General features: G+C 34.3%; 1 protein-coding gene across 1 annotated transcript in view; it reads left to right on the top strand.

The window, feature by feature from the left end:
• The window catches only part of LRP1B (LDL receptor related protein 1B), a 1,899,171-nt gene that overhangs the window by 1,281,597 nt on the left and 595,738 nt on the right, over positions 1-21,836 (top strand). Inside the window, exons 30-31 of the mRNA XM_024243817.3 lie at positions 2,171-2,345; positions 3,179-3,273. Of these exons, the coding sequence (XP_024099585.3) occupies positions 2,171-2,345; positions 3,179-3,273 (270 nt within the window). The remainder of the gene's footprint in view (positions 1-2,170; positions 2,346-3,178; positions 3,274-21,836) is intronic.

Below are 21,836 nucleotides of genomic sequence, written 5' to 3'. Positions count from 1 at the left end.
TTTGAGAGAGCATGAACTATAGAATTGACAAAGACTAAATAGATATTTATAGCTTTCATTTGGCTGTGCCTTACAATTTAAGAGTGGAATATATTCTCCAGGCCATATGATTAAGAGTCTATCAGAAATGAATAAAAGGATTTTGAGCAGCAGAGACAATGCTTACCCCTGACCCCCCACCACACACACACACACACACACACACACAAAACTTTGGAGAACATGTATTTTAGGGTAAACAGAACCTTATTATTTTTGCCGATACCAAGAAATCCAAGGTAAAATGAAGAAAGGATTAAGTTCTTAGATTGGCAAAATATTCGTCAGCCCTACATTAGGCTGCATAAACACACATTAACTAAAGTATTATAATATTCATAACAATCCTATGTGTTATCTATAACCCATTTCACAGGTAAGAAAAGAGACTAAAAGACATTTAAGTGACTTGATTAATGACAAAAATAGGCACTCAACCTGAACATAAACCCAAATATTCTTATTACATCAATACAGCCTCTCAGCAACCAATTAACTCTGGAGAATGAAAGAAGGGGAAGAAGGAATAAAGATTCTGAGTGAGGGAAATAAATATATATAAGACGTGGCAGGTTTAATTTTAAGGAGGTGGTATATTACTTTTGTCTAAAAAAAAAAAAGATGAAATTGGTTGAGGATAACTAAAAATAAGAAATGTGAAGTTTAAGATTGAGAAACAAGTTTACATTTGAAATTCACCAACTTACCTGTAAATTAATCATGAAAAGTAATTTGCAGAGAGAGAGGGTTCTTGATTTGAAGAGAACCGGAAACACGAATAATATCTTCTAAGGCAACTGTGATTATTAGTTACTTAGAAATACTAAAAGGATTTTTGAGCAGCAAGGTAGGCTCAGTTGAGATTCTGGCATGGAAATGTAAGCTGGAAGCCTACCATTCCAATACTGCACTTTACGGCTGACTCAGAACTGCCAGGCCTCCACATCTTGTTTTGCTCTCTTACATTTTGAACTAATTGGCATACTTTACAGATCTGGAGTTTCCACTTTCACATTAAAAAATCTAGCTTTGTGGCTTCTTTTGAAAAGAATAAAAAGGGAAGTTACAGCAATTCGACTAGAGCTAGGTAGCAGCTGCTCAGAAGTTTTGATTGGAATCACCAACCTTGAGCAGTAACAGAATCTTGGGCCTCTCCCCAGAACTACTGAATTAGAATCTTTATTTTAACAGTCTCCAGGTGTCTTGTAAGTTTGAAAAATAGTGGTCTAGAGAACTCTGTAAGTACAGAATGCTAGAAAATATTAAAATATTCTAAAATAAAACCAAAATCAAGGTAATCAAATGCTATAAATTGGGCACTAAACTGGCCTACTTTATATGTTAATATTTCTTAAAAGATTTTCTGCATTTATCCTTTATAATACTTCATTTTTTTTCTTGAAAAGGTGCAGTTTTTAAGTGGAAGTTGCAATGTGCAATTATATTTAAGCCTAAATTCCATAATTGTTTTAAAAGATGTCTAATTCAATAATAAATGAATAACAACCAAAATATTTCTATTGGCTGTAACAAATCCAAACTTAATTTGATTTCAGAATGTTCTGCAGAATCCACGTTGAAGGGATGTTAAAATGATTTTAGTGGATTTTCTCTTCTCAGTCAATTCCTCTGAATTATCTATTTTGAAAGATGTTCAACTCTGGTGATTCTTTTAGGAAAGTTTAATTGTTTTATTTCATTTTAGTAACAAATTGGCACTTAAAACATAAAATACCCCATTTGTTGATGGCCCACAAGTACTTTCTCCTAACTAGAAAGATGTGCTATCAACTGGAGAAGCTATTACTCTAATTTGAATTTTGGTCACCTTGGCTCATAAGACTGCTGCCTGTGTTTGCTCCTAAGTGTTTACTAGTGAATCATTGACTGTTAGTGTAATTTCAATGCTAATTGTTGCTTCAGGTTTTCAAATAGCTCAGCAGTAAGACATTAATGATTATTTATGCCTTAAGAAGGGCTGATAAGGGAATGAGATTACAATCTTGTGCGATTTTAGCTAACAAATTAAAGTGTAAATTAAATTTTCCCTTAGATAGAAAATAACTACTTGGAGAGCCAATACAATGAAAAACTTCATTCATTTTTAAATCTTTTCTTTCCTGTTTTATAGATATTCAGAGTATCAGAGGGCTAGCAGTGGATTGGGTGTCACGTAATTTATACTGGATTAGTTCAGAATTTGATGAAACCCAAATTAATGTGGCAAGGCTAGATGGCTCTTTGAAAACCTCAATTATCCATGGAATCGATAAGCCACAGTGTCTTGCAGCTCACCCAGTCAGGGGGTAAAGTATGATTATTTTTTTTTTAAGTTTTCCAAAATTTCATAGACTTTTGCTCTGATTTTATATAAAAACATTGCTTAATTCAGAGGAGATATATATAACAGCCATAAGAGTAAAAAAATGTAAATATGGAAACTGTAAAAGAGATTCCTGGTTGGAGTTTTATAATCTGCAGATTATATATATCCTACACCAACATATATATCTGTGACATATGTAAGATCTCATTAATTTATATTTCTAAGAAATGACAGTTCTGAATAAAAAGAGATGTAGGAGAAAGTGGTTGCTTTCATTTTGAAAGTCAGTGGTTAAAAATGCATGTACTACATGTTGGTATCATGGTCACTGCTATGTAGATCAGATTCTTCAATCTTTTGGATAGTCACCTTGTACCCTTAAGGGAGCTTGCATAGAGCTAAAAGAGATGCTTTTCTCTCTAGTGCTTTCAACAGCAATGGAAGAAATGAGTTTGTTACCCTCTATGGCATCTGATTTCTTCACAGCCAAGAGGATTCAATCTTGATGAATTACTTAACAAAGAAAATAATTTACTATAGTCTTAGCTAAATATTCAGTCTTGTATGTAGGAGGAAAAAGGAAGTGAGATATTTTTTCTTCACTAACAGGAAAAAGCAAGAGTGGTGCTTTCTTCTCAGGCAAATATGTAGGTTATTGCTCGCAAATGGGTGGACAATTTTGGATTTTTCTGAAGAGAATTAATCCTGAGTCAAGAATATATTTTGATGTTTACTTTGTTTTTTAGTGTATATTTCTTCTCAGTGAGTAGGTCTACATCTAATATTTTCAATCCATATCTCTTTTGAATTAAGAAAACTCTACTGGACCGATGGAAACACAATTAACATGGCAAATATGGATGGCAGTAATAGCAAGATTCTGTTTCAGAATCAGAAGGAGCCAGTTGGTAAGTATTTTTTTTAATAGTCACCAAGTTTTCAATGTGACAAACCTGTACTTGTACAATATACCTTTGATCTAGATCCTGAAACAAAATATTAAAGATTAGTAAAATAAGTAAATTCAGGAATTGACCAATTTCATTGAATCCATCGGGTTTCTATTAGGTTTATTAGTCAAGGTTCTCTAAAGGGACAGAACTAATAGGATAAATGAACATACAAAATGGGGGTTATTAGGAGAATTGACTCACAGGATCACAAGGTGAAGTCCCACAATAGGCCATCTGCAAATTAAGGAGCCTGCAAACTAGTCCGAGTCCCAAAACCTCAAAAGTAGGAAAGCCGACAGTGCAATCTTCAGTCTGTAGCCAAAGGCCTGAGAGCCCCTTGCAAATCACTGGTGTAAGTCCAAGAGTCTAAAAGCTGAAGAACTTGAAGTGTGACGTTTGAGGGCAGGAAGTATCCAGCATGGGATAAAGATGGAGGCCAGGAGACTCACCAAGTCTGCTGTTTCTCTGCCTGTTTTTATGCTAGCAGCTGATTAGATGGTGCCCACCCAGATTGAGGGTGGGTCTGCTTCTCCCAGTCCACTGACTCAAATGTTAATCTCCTTTGGCAACAGCTTCGCAGACGCACCCAAGAACAATACTTTGCATCCTGCAATCCAAACAAGTTGACACTCAATATTAACCATCATATTAGGCAAGGAGGAAACATTCTTTATCTGAATAGGAAGAATAATTTTTTTAACATGATAATTTTGCAATGTATTACATAATGAAGTTACTTTAATTTAATTAATAAATCTCTTATTTTCACTGGTGAAATATCTGATACAATGCTACAGTGGCAATATAACTACTGAGTCTTTTCCTGATCATCATTATTGTGTCATTATTGATAATTACAAGGTTTTGGGTTTTGGTATTTAGTATTTAGTCTTTATTCACTCTGCAGTGTGTTCATTTAGTTTCTTATTCTGCCTTTGCCAACTATTGCAAATCATCAGCTATAACATGATGGCACTGACAGGGAACCTTGACTTGTTCCCAAGAAACATCTTTGAAAATATTAAGTATAAAAATTCTCTTAGAATATAATATTTTACCCATTTGCATGTCGATGTCTATATTATAATACTCCTTCGAACCTTAATCACTTTTTCCTCATGTTTTCTTTCATACCTTTGAGAAGCAAAAATTGTTACAGGGCCTATTTGTCATTTCAGAATACCTTTTAAAAATTTAGTAAGCCTCAGTTTTGATATTATTGTCATAAAGATGCAAATGATGGGATATACAAGAGAAAATTCATTATTTTGTTTCAATTGAACACTATTTTTTGAATCTTGGAAAAGAATCAATATATCATGAAGTTTGTCGATTTTTTCTTAGTTTTAGAAATTTAGGGCTACTTGAAGTAGCACATTTTTCATAGTGATGATTCAATAAAGGTGTAGTATCACTAAGATTTGCAATAAATAATTCTTTTCATGTGATCTATAGAATAAACCTCTGATATAAAATGATATTGTTAACAGCTATTTTCTTTAGACAGTTTGTTCTAAGATTTTTACATAATTGAAAGTCAGGGTTGTGTTAGAAATTAAAGGCAAATTGAAACGCTAATACTTCTGTGTGGAAGATGATAGAACAAAAGAAACAAGGGTTTCTACAAGATTAGGACCCATACAAAGGACTTAATTTGAACTAAGGCAATTCAGTTGGTACTTATCTGGAATTGTTCAGAATATGTAATATTGAAAAATGAGTATGATAGAAATAGCATAAGCAAATCAAGTCCTTACATTGTAATTTGGCAATCATAGTTTATACCAAAATGTTAATTTATATGCTTATTTCTATAATGGTGAAAACCTTATCTTTTCTAATACTAAATATCCAGTTTCCTATTCAAATTTTTTTTTAATAAAAGGCCTAACAGCTTATAATAAAAAAAAAAGTTTATAAGAGAGGTATTCATGTTACCTATTCACAATTTATAGCTGGCCCCTCAGATGTTGTTCACCAAGTGATATATGTATTTTTTTTAATTATACTTTAAGTTTTCGGGTACATGTGCACAACGTGCAGGTTAGTTACATGTGTATACACGTGCCATGTTGGTGTACTGCACCCAGTAACTCGTCATTTACATTAGGTATATCTCCAAATGTTATCCCTCCCCCCTCCCCCCAGCCCACAACAGTCCCCGGTGTGTGATGTTCCCCTTCCTGTGTCCATGTGTTCTCATTGTTCAATTCCCACCTATGAGTGAGAACATGTGGTGTTTGGTTTTTTGTCCTCTGGTGATAGTTTGCTGAGAATGATGGTTTCCAGCTTCATCCATGTCCCTACAAAGGACATGAACTCACCAAGTGATATTTTTAACTGCATAAGGATGATGATTGAACATTCAATAATACATATGTCTACTTTATGTAAGTTATTATATTTGAAAATTTAAAAAATAGATTTTCAAAATGACACTTTTTAAAAGTTTTAATTTGTATAAGACATACTATTTTAGCATAACTGACTATACCTTAAATCAGCATTGAATATGCTGTGAGTCAAACATTCATTTATTCAATAAACAGATTTTTATTATTGGATTTTGCACTAGGCCTGTTGATAAAAATTTGACACTGTCCTTTTCCTTAAGGGGCACAGGAACCTAAATTATTTTAGATTCCATTAAGTAAATTTAACTCAGTGTCCTTGAGCAAGTTACTGTTAGCTTGGTGTCCTTGGTTTCCTCATTCATATAATCAAGACAAAATCTCTATTTTTATGAAGTTCTCATGAGAACTGAATGAGAAAAATTTATGAGGCAAAACATCTGGCCCTTAATAATAGAAACTGTCAGTAATAGCGGTAGTATGTACATTAGGTCCAATAGACTGGAATTCAAATCATATGATTGTAGTATTAAGACTCTAAGTGAGTTTAGTGAACATAAACAGAATAGATTCCATAGAAATGTAGTAGAGGAAATATATGTAACCAAGTGGGCCTCTGAAATGACCAAATGTTTATACAAATGTGGGGATTTAACTCTGTACTGCTTTGCTGCTCATGCTAAGAGGCAAACAAGTTTAAGGTTAAGCACCTTCCAGTAACTTTCCACATTAGCTTGCAATTCCTGTTAAGCAGGTGCCAAGATTGATAGTCTGCCCAATGCTTAATGAAAAGCTGTGTTATCCATGTATAAATGCAATACTTTTTTTTTTAAATACTTCCAAAATCTGGATGCTCCTCAGCAATTCCCCAGCCTGCTATATACTGTCACATCTCTGTCTGCCCCAGAAATCCTTATTTTACATAACCACAAGAAGAAAGTGAGCAGATGAAGTCTCCCCTGCCTCTATTCTCTCCCATCTCCCTACCATGAGCAATGTTCGTAGATCACTAACATCTCCTTTGGTAGCATTCACCATTTGGATTTGCCAATCCAAATTAAGTGAATTAAATTGTTCAAAGTCTAAGTACAAGAAGAAAAAGAAAATTCAGAAATCCAGAAATTAGGGACAATGCATTGCAATTTTCACATACACATAAAACATTCTTTTTGTCGTGTTTCAGGGACAACATGGTTGGGAAAAAAATGTTATTTGAGGAACCAAACAAATCTGAGTATGAATCACTGCTTTGATGCTTATTAACTCTGTGACTTTAAACAAGTCTCTTACCTTTTCTAAGGCGCAGTTCCATATCTATACAATGGAGATAATAGTATATAACTTTTGTGGTTATTTTTAGAATTAAAGGCTTATATGCAATATCTCATGTTTTAGCAATTCCATAGTTATATACTCTAGAGAGTTCCTAGATATATGTTCAAGAAAGTACATTAAATCATAATATTAAAAAAATTTTTAAAAGCCTACATCTTCATTAAAAGAGGAATGAGTAAATAAATGCAGCATTTTCATTGCTAAAGTATGATATGTACATACAGATGTGTGTGTGTCTACTTACATACATATATATGTAGGGAAGTTCAGACTTTCCCTTTGAAGGTTTGAGTCTAAGTCTGCTGAAATAAATTAACAGTAGGCAGATTAACAGGAAAAAAAAGGCATTCAAATGTATTAACGTGTACATGGACGCAGGAGTCCTGCAAATATAAAACTCTAAAAATAGGCATGTGGCCAGGTGCGGTGGTTCACACCTATAATCCCAGCGTTTTGGGAGGCTGAGGCAGGTGGATCACCTGGGGTCAGGAGTTTGAGACCAGCCTTGCCAACATGGTGAAAACCCGTCTCTACTGAAAATACAAAAAATTAGCCAGGCGTGGTGGCGAGTGCCTGTAATCCCAGTTACTTGGGAGGCTGAGGCAGGAGAATCATTTGAACCTGGGAGGAGGAGGTTGCAGTAAGCCAAGATCATGCCATTGCACTCCAGCCTGTGCAACAAGAGCGAAACTTCATCTCAAAATAAATAAATAAATAAAAATAAAATAAAAAGAGCAATGTGACTGAAGTTTTTATACTATGTAGAAAGGAATAGTGACTTGGAGCATGGCGACAGGTTATGGGAGGGAAAGGGGAGAAAAGACGTGGCAAGCAAAGGTTATCTTTATGCAGGTGAAGCCTCACAGGTGGCAGCCCTCAAAAAGAATAGATGGGAGCCTGTGGTAAAAGTTTCTCTGTCATACCTGTAATAATGTCAGACGTTTAGTTTCATTTTCCTGTGAGTTAAGTTTTTCCTATCTCCAGATAATGCAGATAAGAAGGCCTCAGATAAAGCTCTTACATCTGTGTTTTACTTCACTAATGTAGATTTTCTCAACAGATGCAAGTCTTCCCTACTAAGGAGAGCTTTTCAGAACTATTCCTGTGTCTGCCGCCCCTCTGAGTAGTCATCTCAAAATAGACCAAAGAAGTATATTTTGGGGTGGTATATTTTCATTTCCTTCACATACATTTCAAAACCATTGAGAAAAGTTATTAGCAGAATGTTACTTACATACTTATAGTATGATACCATTTGTATAATTTCAAAGTGAAACACAAAATATTAATATACATTGCTCCCAGATATGCTTATTTAAAAACTATAGAAAAAAGTGAACTGGAAATTTACACACCAATTTTATAATAGCATTTGATTTAGGGAAGAGTCAATAATAACATCTGAAAGAGAACTTTCTTCTTTATCAAAGGTAATTTTAACAGTATGAGTTAAATTTAGTTCATATTTAATAAAAGTATTCAAATTAAGTATAATGAAATGTTAGTAGTGTTCAATTCTAGTGAATTCATGAGTTTATTTTCATCTTCTTTCCTCTGTTGGTTCTGGCTCCTCCAAGTGTTACCAAAACGACCCATTGTTTAGACACAGCTGACTTTCTTCTTCACAGTGGTAAAAGAGAGCACTAACTGGCCAAGTCTTAGTAGTATCTAAGAGAGGAAAGGGCAGTTGACATTGTAATTTAGATTTATGGCCAGGCACCGGGGCTCACGCCTGTAATCCCAGCACTTTGAGATGCCAAGGTGTGCAGATCACGAGGTGAAGAGATCCAGATCATCCTGGCCAAAATGGTGAAACCCTATCTCTACTAAAAATACAAAAATTAGCTGGGAATGATGGCACGCGCCTGTAGTCCCAGCTACTCTGGAGGCTGAGTGAGGCAGGAGAATCGCTTGAACTCAGCAGGCAGAGGTTGCAATGAGCGGAGATCGTGCCACTGTACTCCAGCCTGATGACAGAGTGAGAGAGACTGTCTCAAAAAAAAAAAAAAAAAAAAAAAACCCAAAACAAAACAGATTGTAATTGAGATTTTAAAGTCTGGTTTAAGGTAGGTCTTTCAAATGAACGTGCCGTTAGGATTGAGTAAGAATCATTATATAAAGATTTCAGACTGGTTAGAACAGCAAAAAGATTCTGAGGGGAAGTTGTTTGAAGAGCCTTAAGTTATAAAATGTTTGATGCTTTTCTTGCTGAAGAGTTGATGAGTCTTTCAGGAAGATCCTGAAATAAACAATATTATCGGCAACTTTTATCTTCCTGGGCAATAATTTCTTGGGCTAGTAATGTTATGTTATTGAAAACAGTAAAATAGTAAAGCCTTGTTAGTGTAGACAATAAACTGTGCTTATGGTTTTGATTCTCGTTTATAAAATTAAGCCTTTGTTTCAGGGATTTTTTTAACCTCTTCAAAACACATTAAACATAACCTTTGTAAAAAATTTGTACACTAACGTGTTCGTTCACCAGCTGACTCTGAAAAATGGACCCACAATAGTCAGAGTTCTACCAGAGAAAGAAAGCCAATTATGGGTGTGTATATATGTATATACAGTAAGTCACCACTTAACATCATCAACATGTTCTTGGAAACTGTGACTTTAAAGCCAAAAGACATATAAAGAAAACAATTTCACCATAGGCTCATTAATATAAACAAGAGCTGTTTCTAGAGCATATATCTGGCAACAAAAACATTAATAAATTTCTAAATAAAGACCCAAAATGCTTATAATATTAAGCATTGAAATAAATGTGAGGCATACATGCATTTAAGAAACACTAATAAAAACACGTAAGATTTTAACCAATTTTTGGTGAATTAGTGAGTGATGGTGGTCGTAGTTGTGGTGGGCTAAACCAAGAAATAAATGTTTGCCAAGTGACAATGGTACAGAACACCTCCTACTGCCACATGGTTTAAAACCAAACAATAACAAATATGGCAGGCTTGCTGAGTACTTTCTTACCACATCATTTATTGTTGTGGATTTGTGTGATTATTGTGTACTTTACAAACTTTTATTTGACAACAATTTGTATTCATTCATTCATTCTCTAACCCACTTATTCCAGTTTAAGGTCACAGGATTACTGAAGCCTATCCTGACAGCTCAGAGTACAAGGTGGGAACCAACCCTGGAAAGGACACTATTTCATCACAGGGCACACTCATGCACACACACACCCTCACTTATATTGGGACAATCTTTTTTTAACTGCTATATAATGATAATGCATGGTGTGGAATGCATGTGATATTTTGATACATGCATATAATATATAAAGATTAAATCAAGGAAATTGAGATATCTATTGCCTGAAATCTGTAACTTTTCTTTGCATTGGGAACATTTCTTTTCTAGCTATTTTGAACTAGACAATACATTATTGTTAACTGTAGTCGTTCTACTGTGCTATCAAACACTAGATCTTATTCTTTCTAACTGTACTTTTCTACCGATTTTCCACATTTTCTTCATCCCCCTACTCTTTTGTTCCTTCTCCAGCCTCTTGTAACCACCAATCAACTCTCTACCCACAAGAGATCTACTTTTTTAGCTTCATATATGTGGGAGAACATGTGGTATTTGTCTTTCGGTGCCTCACCAATTTCTCTTAACATAATGACCTGACACTCCATGCATGTTGCCAATGACAGAATTTCATTCTTTTTTTATGGCTGAATAATATTCCATTGTGTATATGTACCTCATTTTGTTCATCCATCCAGCTAATGATAGACATTTGTGATTATTGTAAATAGTGTTGCAATAGACATGCTAGTGCAGGTATCTCTTTATATACTACATTTCTTACTTTTGAATATATACTCAGCAGTGAGATTGCTGGATCATATGGTAGCTCTATTTTTAGTCTTTTGAAGAATCTTCATACTGTTTTCCATAGTGGCTGTACAGTCCCTCAGTATACATGGGGGATTGGTTCCAGGACCACCCACATATACCAAAATCCACACATACTCAGATTGTGGAGTCCACCCTGCATGAGTGGGTACACAAAAAGTTGGCCCTCCAAATATGTGGGTTTTGCATCCTGTGAATACCCTGTATTTTCAATCTGTCCTTGTTTGAAAAAAAAATCACATATAAGTGAATCCATGCAGTTCAAACCATTGTTGATTGAAGGTCAACTGTATTAAATTACTTTCCCACCAACAATGTAGGAGTATTCCAATGTCTTTACCTCCTCAGTAGCTACTGTTATTTCTTGTCTTTTTGATAATAACCATTCCAACTGGGGTGAGGTGATATTCCACTGTAGTTTTGAGTGACATTACCCTGATGGTTAGTGATGTTAAACATTTTTTCATATATCAGTTGGCCAATTGTGTGTCTTTTTTTGAGACATGCCTACTCAGATCTTTTGCCCATTTTAAAATCACATTAGTTATTTTGCTGTTGAATTGAGTTCCTTATATATTTTGGTTATTGATACCTTGTCAAATGGATAGTTTGTAAATATTTTCTTCCATTCTGTAGATTTGCTCTTCTCTTTGTTGATTGTTTCCTTTGCTGTGCAGAAACCTTTTTGTTTCATATAATCCCATTTGCTATTTTTGCTTTTGTTGCCTGTGCTTTTGAAAGTTTAGCCAAGGAATCATTGCCCAGACCCATGTCCTGAAGTGTTCCCCAAATGTTTTCTTTCAGTAGTTTAATAGTTTTACCTCTTAGAGCCAAGCTTTAATTCATTTTGATTTGACTTTTGTATATGGCAAGAGATAGGAGTCTAGTCTCATTCTTCTGCATAGGGATATCTAGTTTTCCCAGCACTATTTATTGAAGAGATTGTCCTTTCTACAATGTATGTTCATGGTGCCTTTGTGAAAAATGTATTGGCTGTAAGTGTATGGATTTATTTCTGAGTTCTCTAGTCTGTTCCACTGTTCTCTATGTCTGTTTTTATATCGCACCATGCCATTTTGTTTACTATGTCTTTGTACTACATTTTGAAGTCAAGTAATGTGATGCCTCCATCTTTATTTATTTATTTGTTTAGGATTGTTTTGGCTATTTGGGGTCTTTTGTGGCTCTGTAACATCATTGGTTTCTTGACAGAGATTGCATATAATCTGTGGGTAGCTTTGGGTAGTGTTGACATTTTACCAATTCTAATTCTTCCACCCTGTGAGCATGGAATATCTTCACTTATTTGTGTGTGTTCTTCAATTTCTTTCATCAGTAGTTTATTCTTTTCTTTGTAGAGATCTTTTATTTCTTTGGTTAAATTTATTTCTAGGCATTTTATATTTTTTGTAGCAATTGCATATGGGATTGTTTCTTAATCTCTTTTTCAGTTTGCTCACCGTTGGCTGATATAAATGCCACTGATGATTGTGTAATAAATCCGGCAACATTACTGAATTTGTTTATCAGTTCTAATAGATTTTTGGTGGGGACTTTAGGTTCTCCTAAGTATAATATCATGCATCTTAAAACAAAAATAATTTGCCTTCTTCCTTTCTAGTTTGCTAGGACGTCCAGTACTATGTTGAAAATAAGCAGTAATAGAAGCATCCTTGTCTTGTTCCAGAACTTAGAGGAAAAGCTCTCATTTTTTCTCCACTCAGTATGAAGTTAGCTTTGGATTTATTATATATGGCCTTCATTGTTTTGCGGTCTGACTCTTCTATACCCAGTTTGCTGAGAAGTGTTTTTTATCATAAAGGGACGTTGAATTTTTTAAAATGCTTTTTCATCTAAGGAAATGATTATATGTCTTTTGTCCTTCATTCTGTTAATGTGATTTATCATATTTATTAATTTGCATAGGTTGAACCATCCTTGTATCACTGGAATAATTCCCACTTGATTGTGGTGAATAATCTTTTCAATATGTTGTCAAATTTGGTTTGTTAGTATTTTGTTGAAGATTTTTGCATCTATGTTTATTAGGGATATAGTTTTCCTAGTTTTTGTCATGTCTTTGTCTGGTTTTAACATCAGGGAAATGCTGGCCTCTTAGAATGAGTTTGGAAGTATTCCCTCCACTTCAAGTTTTTTAAATACTTTGAGTAGAATTGGCATTAGTTCTTATTTAAATGTGTGGTATAATTTGCTAGTGAAGTCGTCAGGTAGGTCCTGGGGTTTTTTTTGATGGAGTATTTTTTATTCTCATTTAATCTCTTTGTTCATCACTGGTCTGTTTGGTTTTTCTGCTTCTTCATGGTTCAGTCTTTGTAGGTTGTGTGTATTCAGAAATTTATCCATTTATTCTAGGTTTTCCAATTTGTTAGTGTTTAGTTGTTCATAATCGTCCCTAGTGATTATTTGCATTTATGTGGTATCAGCTGTTATGTCTCCTTTTTTTGTTTCTGATTTTATTTGTCTTTTCTTTTTTTTCCTTAATTAGTCTAGCTACAGGTTTGTCAATTTTGTCTTTTAAAAAATAGCTTTTTATGTCATTTATCTTTTATATTATTTTTTAGTCTCAATTGTATTTATTTCTGTTCGGATCCTTACCATTATTTTTCTTCTACTACTTTTGGGATTGATTTATTCTTGCTTGTCTAGTTCCTTGAGTGCATCATTGGGATGTTCATTTAAAATCTTTTAACTTTTTGATGTAGGTGTTCATTGCTGTAAACTTCCCTGATTTTGCTTTATAGCATAGTTTTGGTATGTTATGTTTCTAATTTTATTTGTTTCATGAAATTTTCAAAATTTCCTTCTTCATTTCTTCATTAACCCATTGATTATTTAGGAGCATGTTGTTTAATTGTCATGTGTTTGTATTGTTTCTAAGTTTCTCTTATTATTGAATTGTAGTTTTATTCCATTGTGGTCAGAGAGAAACTTGATACAATTTTGACTTTTTTGAATTTGTTGAGACTTATTTTGTGGCCTCACATAGATCCTATTCTGGAAATTGTTCCATGTGCCGATGAGAAGAATGTGCATTGTGTAGTTGTTGGACAAAATACGCTGTAAATGTCAGTTTGATTCATTTGGTCTAGAGTGTAGTTTAACATCACTGTTTCTTGGTTGATTTTCCATCTCAATGATCTGTCAATTACTGAGAGTGAGGTGTTAAATTCCTCCACAATTATTGTGTTACAGTCTCTCTCTCTCTCCCTTTAGATTTATTAATGTTTGCTTTATGTATTTCGGTGCCTTGGTGTTGGATGCATATATATTTAGAATTGTTATATCCTACTACTGAATTGACCTCTTTTTTATTATATGTTGACCTTCTTTGTCTCTTTTTAAGTTTGACTTAAAGTCTGTTTTATCTAATGTAAGAATAGTTACTCTTGCTCTGCTTTTGATTTTTATTTACATGGGCTATCTTCTTCCATCTCTTCACTTTCAGCCTATGTGTGTCTTTTTATAGGTGAAATGAGTTTCTTACAGGTAGCATATAGCCTAAATAAAAAAAAAAGCCTGAATAAAAAAAAATTATTCAGCTGTTTTGTGTCTTTTAAAAATTGGAGAATTTAATCTATTTACATTCAATATTATTTTTGGTAAGTAAGGACTTACTACTGCCATTTTGTTACTTATTTTTAGAGTATTATGAATTTGTCTTTGTACTTACTTTTAGCAATGAGTTTTAAACCTTCAATTGTTTTCTTTTTGCATATTAGCATCTTTTTTTTGCATATTGAAGACCTCCCTTTAGAATTTTTTTTGTAAGATGGATCTAGTGATTGCGAGTTCCCTCAGCTTTTGTTTGTGTGGGAAAGACTGTATTTCTCTTTCATGTTTGAAGGAAAGCTTTCTGGGTACAATATTCTTGCTCAGCAGCTTTCTCTTTTAGCAATTTAACTATGTCACCCCACTCTCTCCAGGCCTATATGGTTTCCATTGAGAAGTCTATTGCCAAGTGAATTGGAGCTCCTTTATGTGTTATTTGCTTCTTATCTCTTGATGCTTTTAGGATCCTTGCTTTGTCTTTAACCTTTCAGAATTTGATTATCATATGCTTTGTGATAGTCTTATTTGGGTTGAATCTGTTTGGTGATCTCTGATCTTCCTATAACTAGATATTTTTATCTTTAGGTTTGGTACGTTTTCTGTTATTATTTCTTTAAGTAAGTTTTCTACCCCTTGCTCTTTCTCAACTCCCTTATATGCTAATAACTCTTAGATTTACAGTTTTGAGGTTATTCCCTATATCTTGCAGGTGTTCTTCTTTTCTTGTTATTATTTTTCTTTTTTATCCTTTTATTATATGTTTTCTGATAGCCTCTCTTTAAGCTTACTTATTTTCTTCTGCTTGATCCATTCTGCTGTTGCCTCTAGTACATTTTTTAGTTCAGCAAACTTGTTTCTCACTTCTAAGATTTCTGTTTGATTTTTTAAATTATTATTTTAATATTTGTTACTTTCTCTGATAAGTTTCTGAATTGATTTTCCATGTTACCTGGGAGTTCAGTGAGTTTCTTCAGAACTACCATTTTGAAATCTTGATCTGAGAGCTCACAAATTGCTGTCTCATTAGGGTTAGTCACTGGCTCTTTGTTTTGTCCATTTGAAGAGGTCTTGGTTCGCTGTTTGCTGTTGTTTCTTATGGATGTATGTCTATAGCTTTTCACTGAAGGCCTTGTGTCTGGCTTATGTTGGTTTTCTAAGATATGTTTGCTTAGAGTTTCTTTGCAGTCACTTGTAAATCCACTTGATCCTAGATCGATGGCTTTTTTTTTTTTTTTTTTTTTTTTTTTTTTTGCATTAGATGGCATCTTAATCCCAAATTTGCCTTGGCTCTCACAAGTGTTCAGAACACTTCTGGTCCTGAATTGGAGTGGGGTTCCTAAGGAGGATACCTTGGCTCTGTAGGAGACTGGCTGGGGCTTCATGCTCAGAATACTCATTGAGATTGCCTCCTATGGTGTGTTGCTGCTGAATAGCTACTTTTATTTGGTGTCCCCTTGGCTGAAATAAAGAACAGTGTTTCACAGGCTGGGGTTTCTAATCCCACCTCCCCTTTGTGTCTCTAGTTGCCCTCAGGGGTTTTCTCCCTACAGGCCCTCATGTTTCTTCCTGTCGGTCCAGACAGTAATAGTTTTCTTAAAAGGGGATCCAAGATGCTGGGGAAGCTGGCTCTGCCTTGATCTCACTTTTTCCAGTGTAGAAACCATGAGTCTAGGAGGAATCATTCATGCATGGTGCCTGGCAGATTGGGGGAGGGGCATTATGAATAGAAAGGCCCATTTCTCTTACTGTCTGCTCAGAGTCTTTCACTTCTCTATGGCTTCAGGGATCATCTCAGCCTCAGATTTGAGTTCCTGGATATTGCTGGTGATCATCTTGGCACTGGATAATTATTTTTGGTTTTCTCTTGGGGAGAGTGAAGCCATCTGGCTTCTCTTCTGCAATTTTGATGGTGTCAGTCTCTTCAACTGGGATAATTTAAACATGCCAATTAACCTAACATGCACATTTCTGGGATGTGGGATGAAACCAGAGCACTCAGAGAAAACCCACACAGACATGGGGAGAACAGGCAAACTTCATACAGACAGTGGCCCCAGGTGGTAATCATTTTTTTCCCTTGTCAATCTTATACCAAAATGTTATTCAAGGACCTGCTGTATATGTATACCTACATATATGTTATTGTTGCAAAATTTTGACTTATGAGATCCTGAAAACTGGCTAGCCAAATCTGAAATCCTCGAGCAGGCTATATCACTAAAGACATGCTTAACACTCTCAGGCAGGAGCTGAAGCTGAAGACAACAAAATGAGGTTCTTTGTCAGGGAGACCTCAATTCTGTTCATAAGGCCTTTCATCTGATTGAATCAGGACCATCCAGATTTTTGAGAATAATCTCCCTCACTGAAAGTCAACTGATTGCAGATGGTTATCACATCAGCAAAATACTTCCACAGCAACACCCAGGATAATGTTTGATTGAATAACTGGGTATCACAGCCTAGTCATGTTGACACATAAAAGTAATCATCACATGTTTTGAATACAAACTTTTCTGTAGTTTATCCACTGATGTACATCCTTGCAAGTGTAGTAGTTGTGTTTATGTTGGTTCAAACGTTGGTTTCCATAATTGTTTACCTAAAATCTAAATAAGAGCTCTGTTAAAATAAAGAAAAAAAAACAATTCCACAACTGATCCTTCTTTTTAAAATCTAAATTCATCAAAATACATGAATTATGATTATGTTACTACTAATATTATACACAGCTACTATCTTAATGTGTTAAATGTGTTATGTTGGGTGCTGTGGATGATACAGAGGACTTTATGTAATACTGGCTTTGCAATGTTTACATCCCGATGGGAAAAAACAAAACAAAACATAAGGAACATGGTGAAAATCCACATGTTGGTTTGTATGCATGTGGGAGTCTTGAAGAAAAAAACTAAAAAAAAAGTACTTCCTATAATGTGCCAGTTACTGGGAGACAACATGAACAAAAGTGATATGAACAGTTTCTTCAAGGAGTTTAGAATCTAAAAGGAAGTGCAGTATGACTGAAACTTTCCACTCCAGCCGTATTACCCTTCTTTGATATTCTCCCAATTTTTAGGCTCTTTTCACTAATATTACATTTTAACAAGTTATTTCTTTGCCCAGAAATTTCTCCTGTCTCCTCTTAGTTTAGTTCACTCACTCTTATCTAATAAGCCAAGTGCTATTTTCCAAGAACCCTTCCCTGACCTCTGTGACCAGGCTGAAGTCTTCTAAAACAGACACTTTTAGGACTGTATTTTACTTTTTAGCTCTGTTATCATTTAAATTTTTAATTTGTTTGTTGAATATATGATTACCTACTGCCTCATCAACTAAAAGGGAAGCACCACAAAGCTAGGGACCATATCTGCTTTATTTACCATTATATCCTCAACTTATAGCACAATTTTGGTACATAAGTAGATTTTCAATCAATATTTGTTGAATGAAGTGAATCCTGTTTCCTATCCTATAGCAAGAGTCTCTCTACAGGATTGACTAAACCTAAGATTTATTGATATGTCTTAGTTGAGTAAGATTAATTTGTGAATGTGTGATATTTAGAAAGAATATTTCCACTGGAAGTGCATACTTGGTGACCTGGATATGGATTCGTGTTGCATTTCATTTGATGTATCCGAGGAATAAAAAACATATTAAAGTGCTCTCAGATTTGTATTTATACCATTATTTTCTCAAATATGGTGTACAAATATTATGTATATGCACCTGGGTTGCTATGTAAGTACATGACTAGCTAGGAAGAAAAAGTCGGAAATGTTATACTTCTAAATTTTCTTCTCCACTTACTCCTCTTGCTTTTTCTCTAGCTTCCCCCGTCTAACCCTGTGGCCACTGGGCTCTCATTAGCACCTCAGTGACAGATTTCTCATAAAATTAAAGAACAGGCAAAAATAAATATAGTCATGTTATCTACTTATTGATGAATCTTCTTAGTACAGGGAATGAAGATGAAATCAAAAAATTTTTACAGTAATCCCTCATTTATTTCAACCCTATTAATTGTAATTTTTGATCTATCCCAAAAGACCTCATATAGATTAAACCAGATTAAAAGTACAGTGCATAGTAACTTTTTAAAAAAGAGTTAGAGTATTTTCACTGTGCGTGCCTCAACCACTTTCTTAAAATATATTTAAGAGCTTATATTTCTTACTAATTAAAAGAAAATACTAAAGAATTTCAGATTATTGTGTTTTCTATTTTTTTTTTATTTTTTTAAATTCCTTTTGCTATTTTTTTAAACTTTTGTTTTAGGTTCAGAGGTACATGTGAAGGTTTGTTATATAGGTAAACTCATGTCGTTGGGGTTTGTTGTTCAGATCATTTCATTACCCAGGTATTACACCTAGTACTTAATAGCTATTTTTTTCTGCTCCTCTCCCACTCTCCTCCCACCTTCCACCCTCAAGTAGAATCCAGTGTCTGTTGTTCCCTTCTTTGTGGTCATGAGTTCGCATCATTCAGCTTTCACTTATAAGTGAGAACATGTGTTATTTGGTTTTCTGTTCCTGTAGTAGTTTGCTAAGGATAATATTTTACTATTTTTTTCTGTCTTTCTGAATAATTTAAAACTGCTATGCAAATAATTGGATAAAATATTTCTGTGTTTTATATATAAACTGAAACTACTATTTAATATAGAATCAAAGTTGTTTCAAAAGGAAACACTTGACATAGGATATTTGAAATACTCTAAGTAGTCCATGTCATGGTAATACCACTTTAAAAGATTCCTTCAGAACTATTCCAGTGAGTGATTTCTAAAATGGAATTTTACAGTACTGTGAATGGATATATGAATGTGTGAAAAAATAAATACAAACCTGTTGTTGCTGGCATACATGATCATCACACCATGAAATTCTTAAATACATAGGGCATTAATCACTGCATTATTTACTCATTGTAATTTCATTTACTTATTGCAAGCAATTATTGTAATTATTATTTAATGATGAGTCTGTGTGAGCTCTGGCTCAAACTGCCTACAGTATTCCTTAAATTTCGGTGAAGAAAATTAAACAATTAAGAAAAGAAGAGCCACTGTTCAATTGAATTTCTTCTCATGCATATTGTTGTCAGATTATACATTTTAATTTTTTTTTCCAGAAAGTGAGGAGAAAACACTATATTCTGCCTGATAAAAATGGAGCAGCATTAATTAGCTCATAGCAATTATTACCTAACACCCTTTATAGCACCTGTATTCTCATCATGAGGCCACACCTTTGTGTCTGCATGCACTTATCGAGATCTTTCATATGGTAGAACCATGATCACTCTGGCAACAAAAATAATGTAATTATAGTGACTACTTTTTAAGCACTTGCAATATGTCAGCCACTTTCAAAATGCTTTGCATTAATCATCTCATAACAATTATTTCTGGAAGAAGTTCTTTTTCTTCCTTTTTAGATTCAGAAATGGAGTCTTGTTGAAAGAAGGTAGTCTACGATGAAAACTGGGATCCAAATCCAAGTTCATTTGCTTCCAAAACCATATTAAATCTTAACCATTATGCTGTGCCCAGAGAGGCTGATTTCATATAGTAATTACTTGACCTCAGCAAAGATCAGGGAATAAAGCTGATACTTTTCAAGCATGGAATGCGGGAAAGGGAAAAATCCAGAGCTAGCTTACTCCTAAGAAATGTGGACCCAGTTAGGACACAACAGTTGACTTTTTTCTAAGCAGCCAGGCGTATGCAAGAGCCAATTTCACCTCTTAGCCAATTGTGCCTCACAATTAATTATTTCTGAATCTTTAATTGCTTTGAAATAGTAATGCCACTGAAACACTAGACTTTCTAGTTTGAGGAATTGTTTTTATATTGTAATTCACTGACTTCCCTTGCTTGTTTGCTGTTAAATCCACATGTGACATACTTAAAATAGAAATGCATCATAATCATATGAAAACGCTCAACTTGGCATTTTATGAGTATGTGTCACTAAAGACTGAGTAATTGCAGCCTTCAGGCAATTTAGGCTGAATAACTTTGTTTCTGTTAAATACAAATCAACATCAGCATTCCAGTTACCCACTGTTGAGCTAAATATTCTCAATTAAGATGTATTGCTCAGTCTTGGATATATTAAATGCTTAGAGCAGTTTACATATCAGAGGATTTTACTTTACTACTTACAGTGATTTCTATTTTAAAATGCCCTTATATTATGAATTTTATCCCTTAAGCCTCATATAAAGGAATTTGGCTTGTCAATCAACATTACCCTTCACAGATATTCTTAGGAATCTTGTGTACTATATATTTTTATTTCTTTGGTGTTTCCCCTTTATCTTTTTTTTTTTTTTTTTTTGAGACGGAGTCTCACTCTGTCACCCAGGCTGGAGTGCAGTGGCGCAACTTGTCTCACTGCAACATCTGCCTCCCAGATTCAAGCAATTCTCCTGCCTTAGCCTCCTGAGTGGCTAATTTTGTATTTTTAGTAGAGATGGGGTTTCACCATATTGGCCAGACTGGTCTTGAACTCCTGACCTCGTGATCCACCCGCCTCGGCCTCACAAAATGCTGGGATTATAGGTGTGAGCCATGGCGCCCGTCCTCCCCTTTATTTTCAATGTAATCCCAATTGAAAGTTATTTGTTTACTTAAACTTGAAGTACATCTTCTTGAAATCTACCAGGCATTTTCCATTACTTTATTCCAACTCATACACTGTATGAAGTAGAGTGTGACTTATATTTGTAGATAACATTCTTAAGCACTTTTTCCCACATCAAAATAAAATAAGGAACCTCAGTTTTTAGAAGTAAATTTTTTTAAAAAAGTCCTGGATATGTTTCCTTGTTCAATATTATGCATTTCTGTTATTGATATATACTTATTACTCAACACAATCACTTTTGTTATGTAAGAAGCACATTCCATTTAAGACTGCACATCTCAAAAGAAATGTTACAAATAGGTTACAAAGAAGCCAGAGGAGTTGACAAACTAATATTATAATTACACATGCTAACACACACAAATAATTTAAATATATTACATTTTCATCTGATTATTCATTTACTCATTTAATTCAAATGTTATTAAGTTGGGGTGTGGGAGAGGTAATTTTTTAAAAAGGTTATGAAGTGTACACTAGGCACTAGACCCTAAAAATAAAACCTGGTACCATCCTCAAGGAGGACATAGTTCAGTGAAGGAAAAAAATCACTGATAATTAAAAGCCATTTGAATGAGATTTTTAGTAGAGTTAAACAAAACAAAAACACTCAATGTTTTTCATGAGTACTATGCTCATCATGCGGTTAAGTAGACACTAAAAATAAACAACTAATATTTTGCAGGGAGGAAAATTAGAAAAAAGAATTGTAACCAAATTGATG

The sequence above is a fragment of the Pongo abelii genome, chromosome 11 (genome assembly GCF_028885655.2).
Source record: "Pongo abelii isolate AG06213 chromosome 11, NHGRI_mPonAbe1-v2.0_pri, whole genome shotgun sequence".
Lineage (NCBI taxonomy): Eukaryota > Metazoa > Chordata > Mammalia > Primates > Hominidae > Pongo > Pongo abelii.
This window is presented reverse-complemented; position numbering and strand designations above follow the sequence as displayed.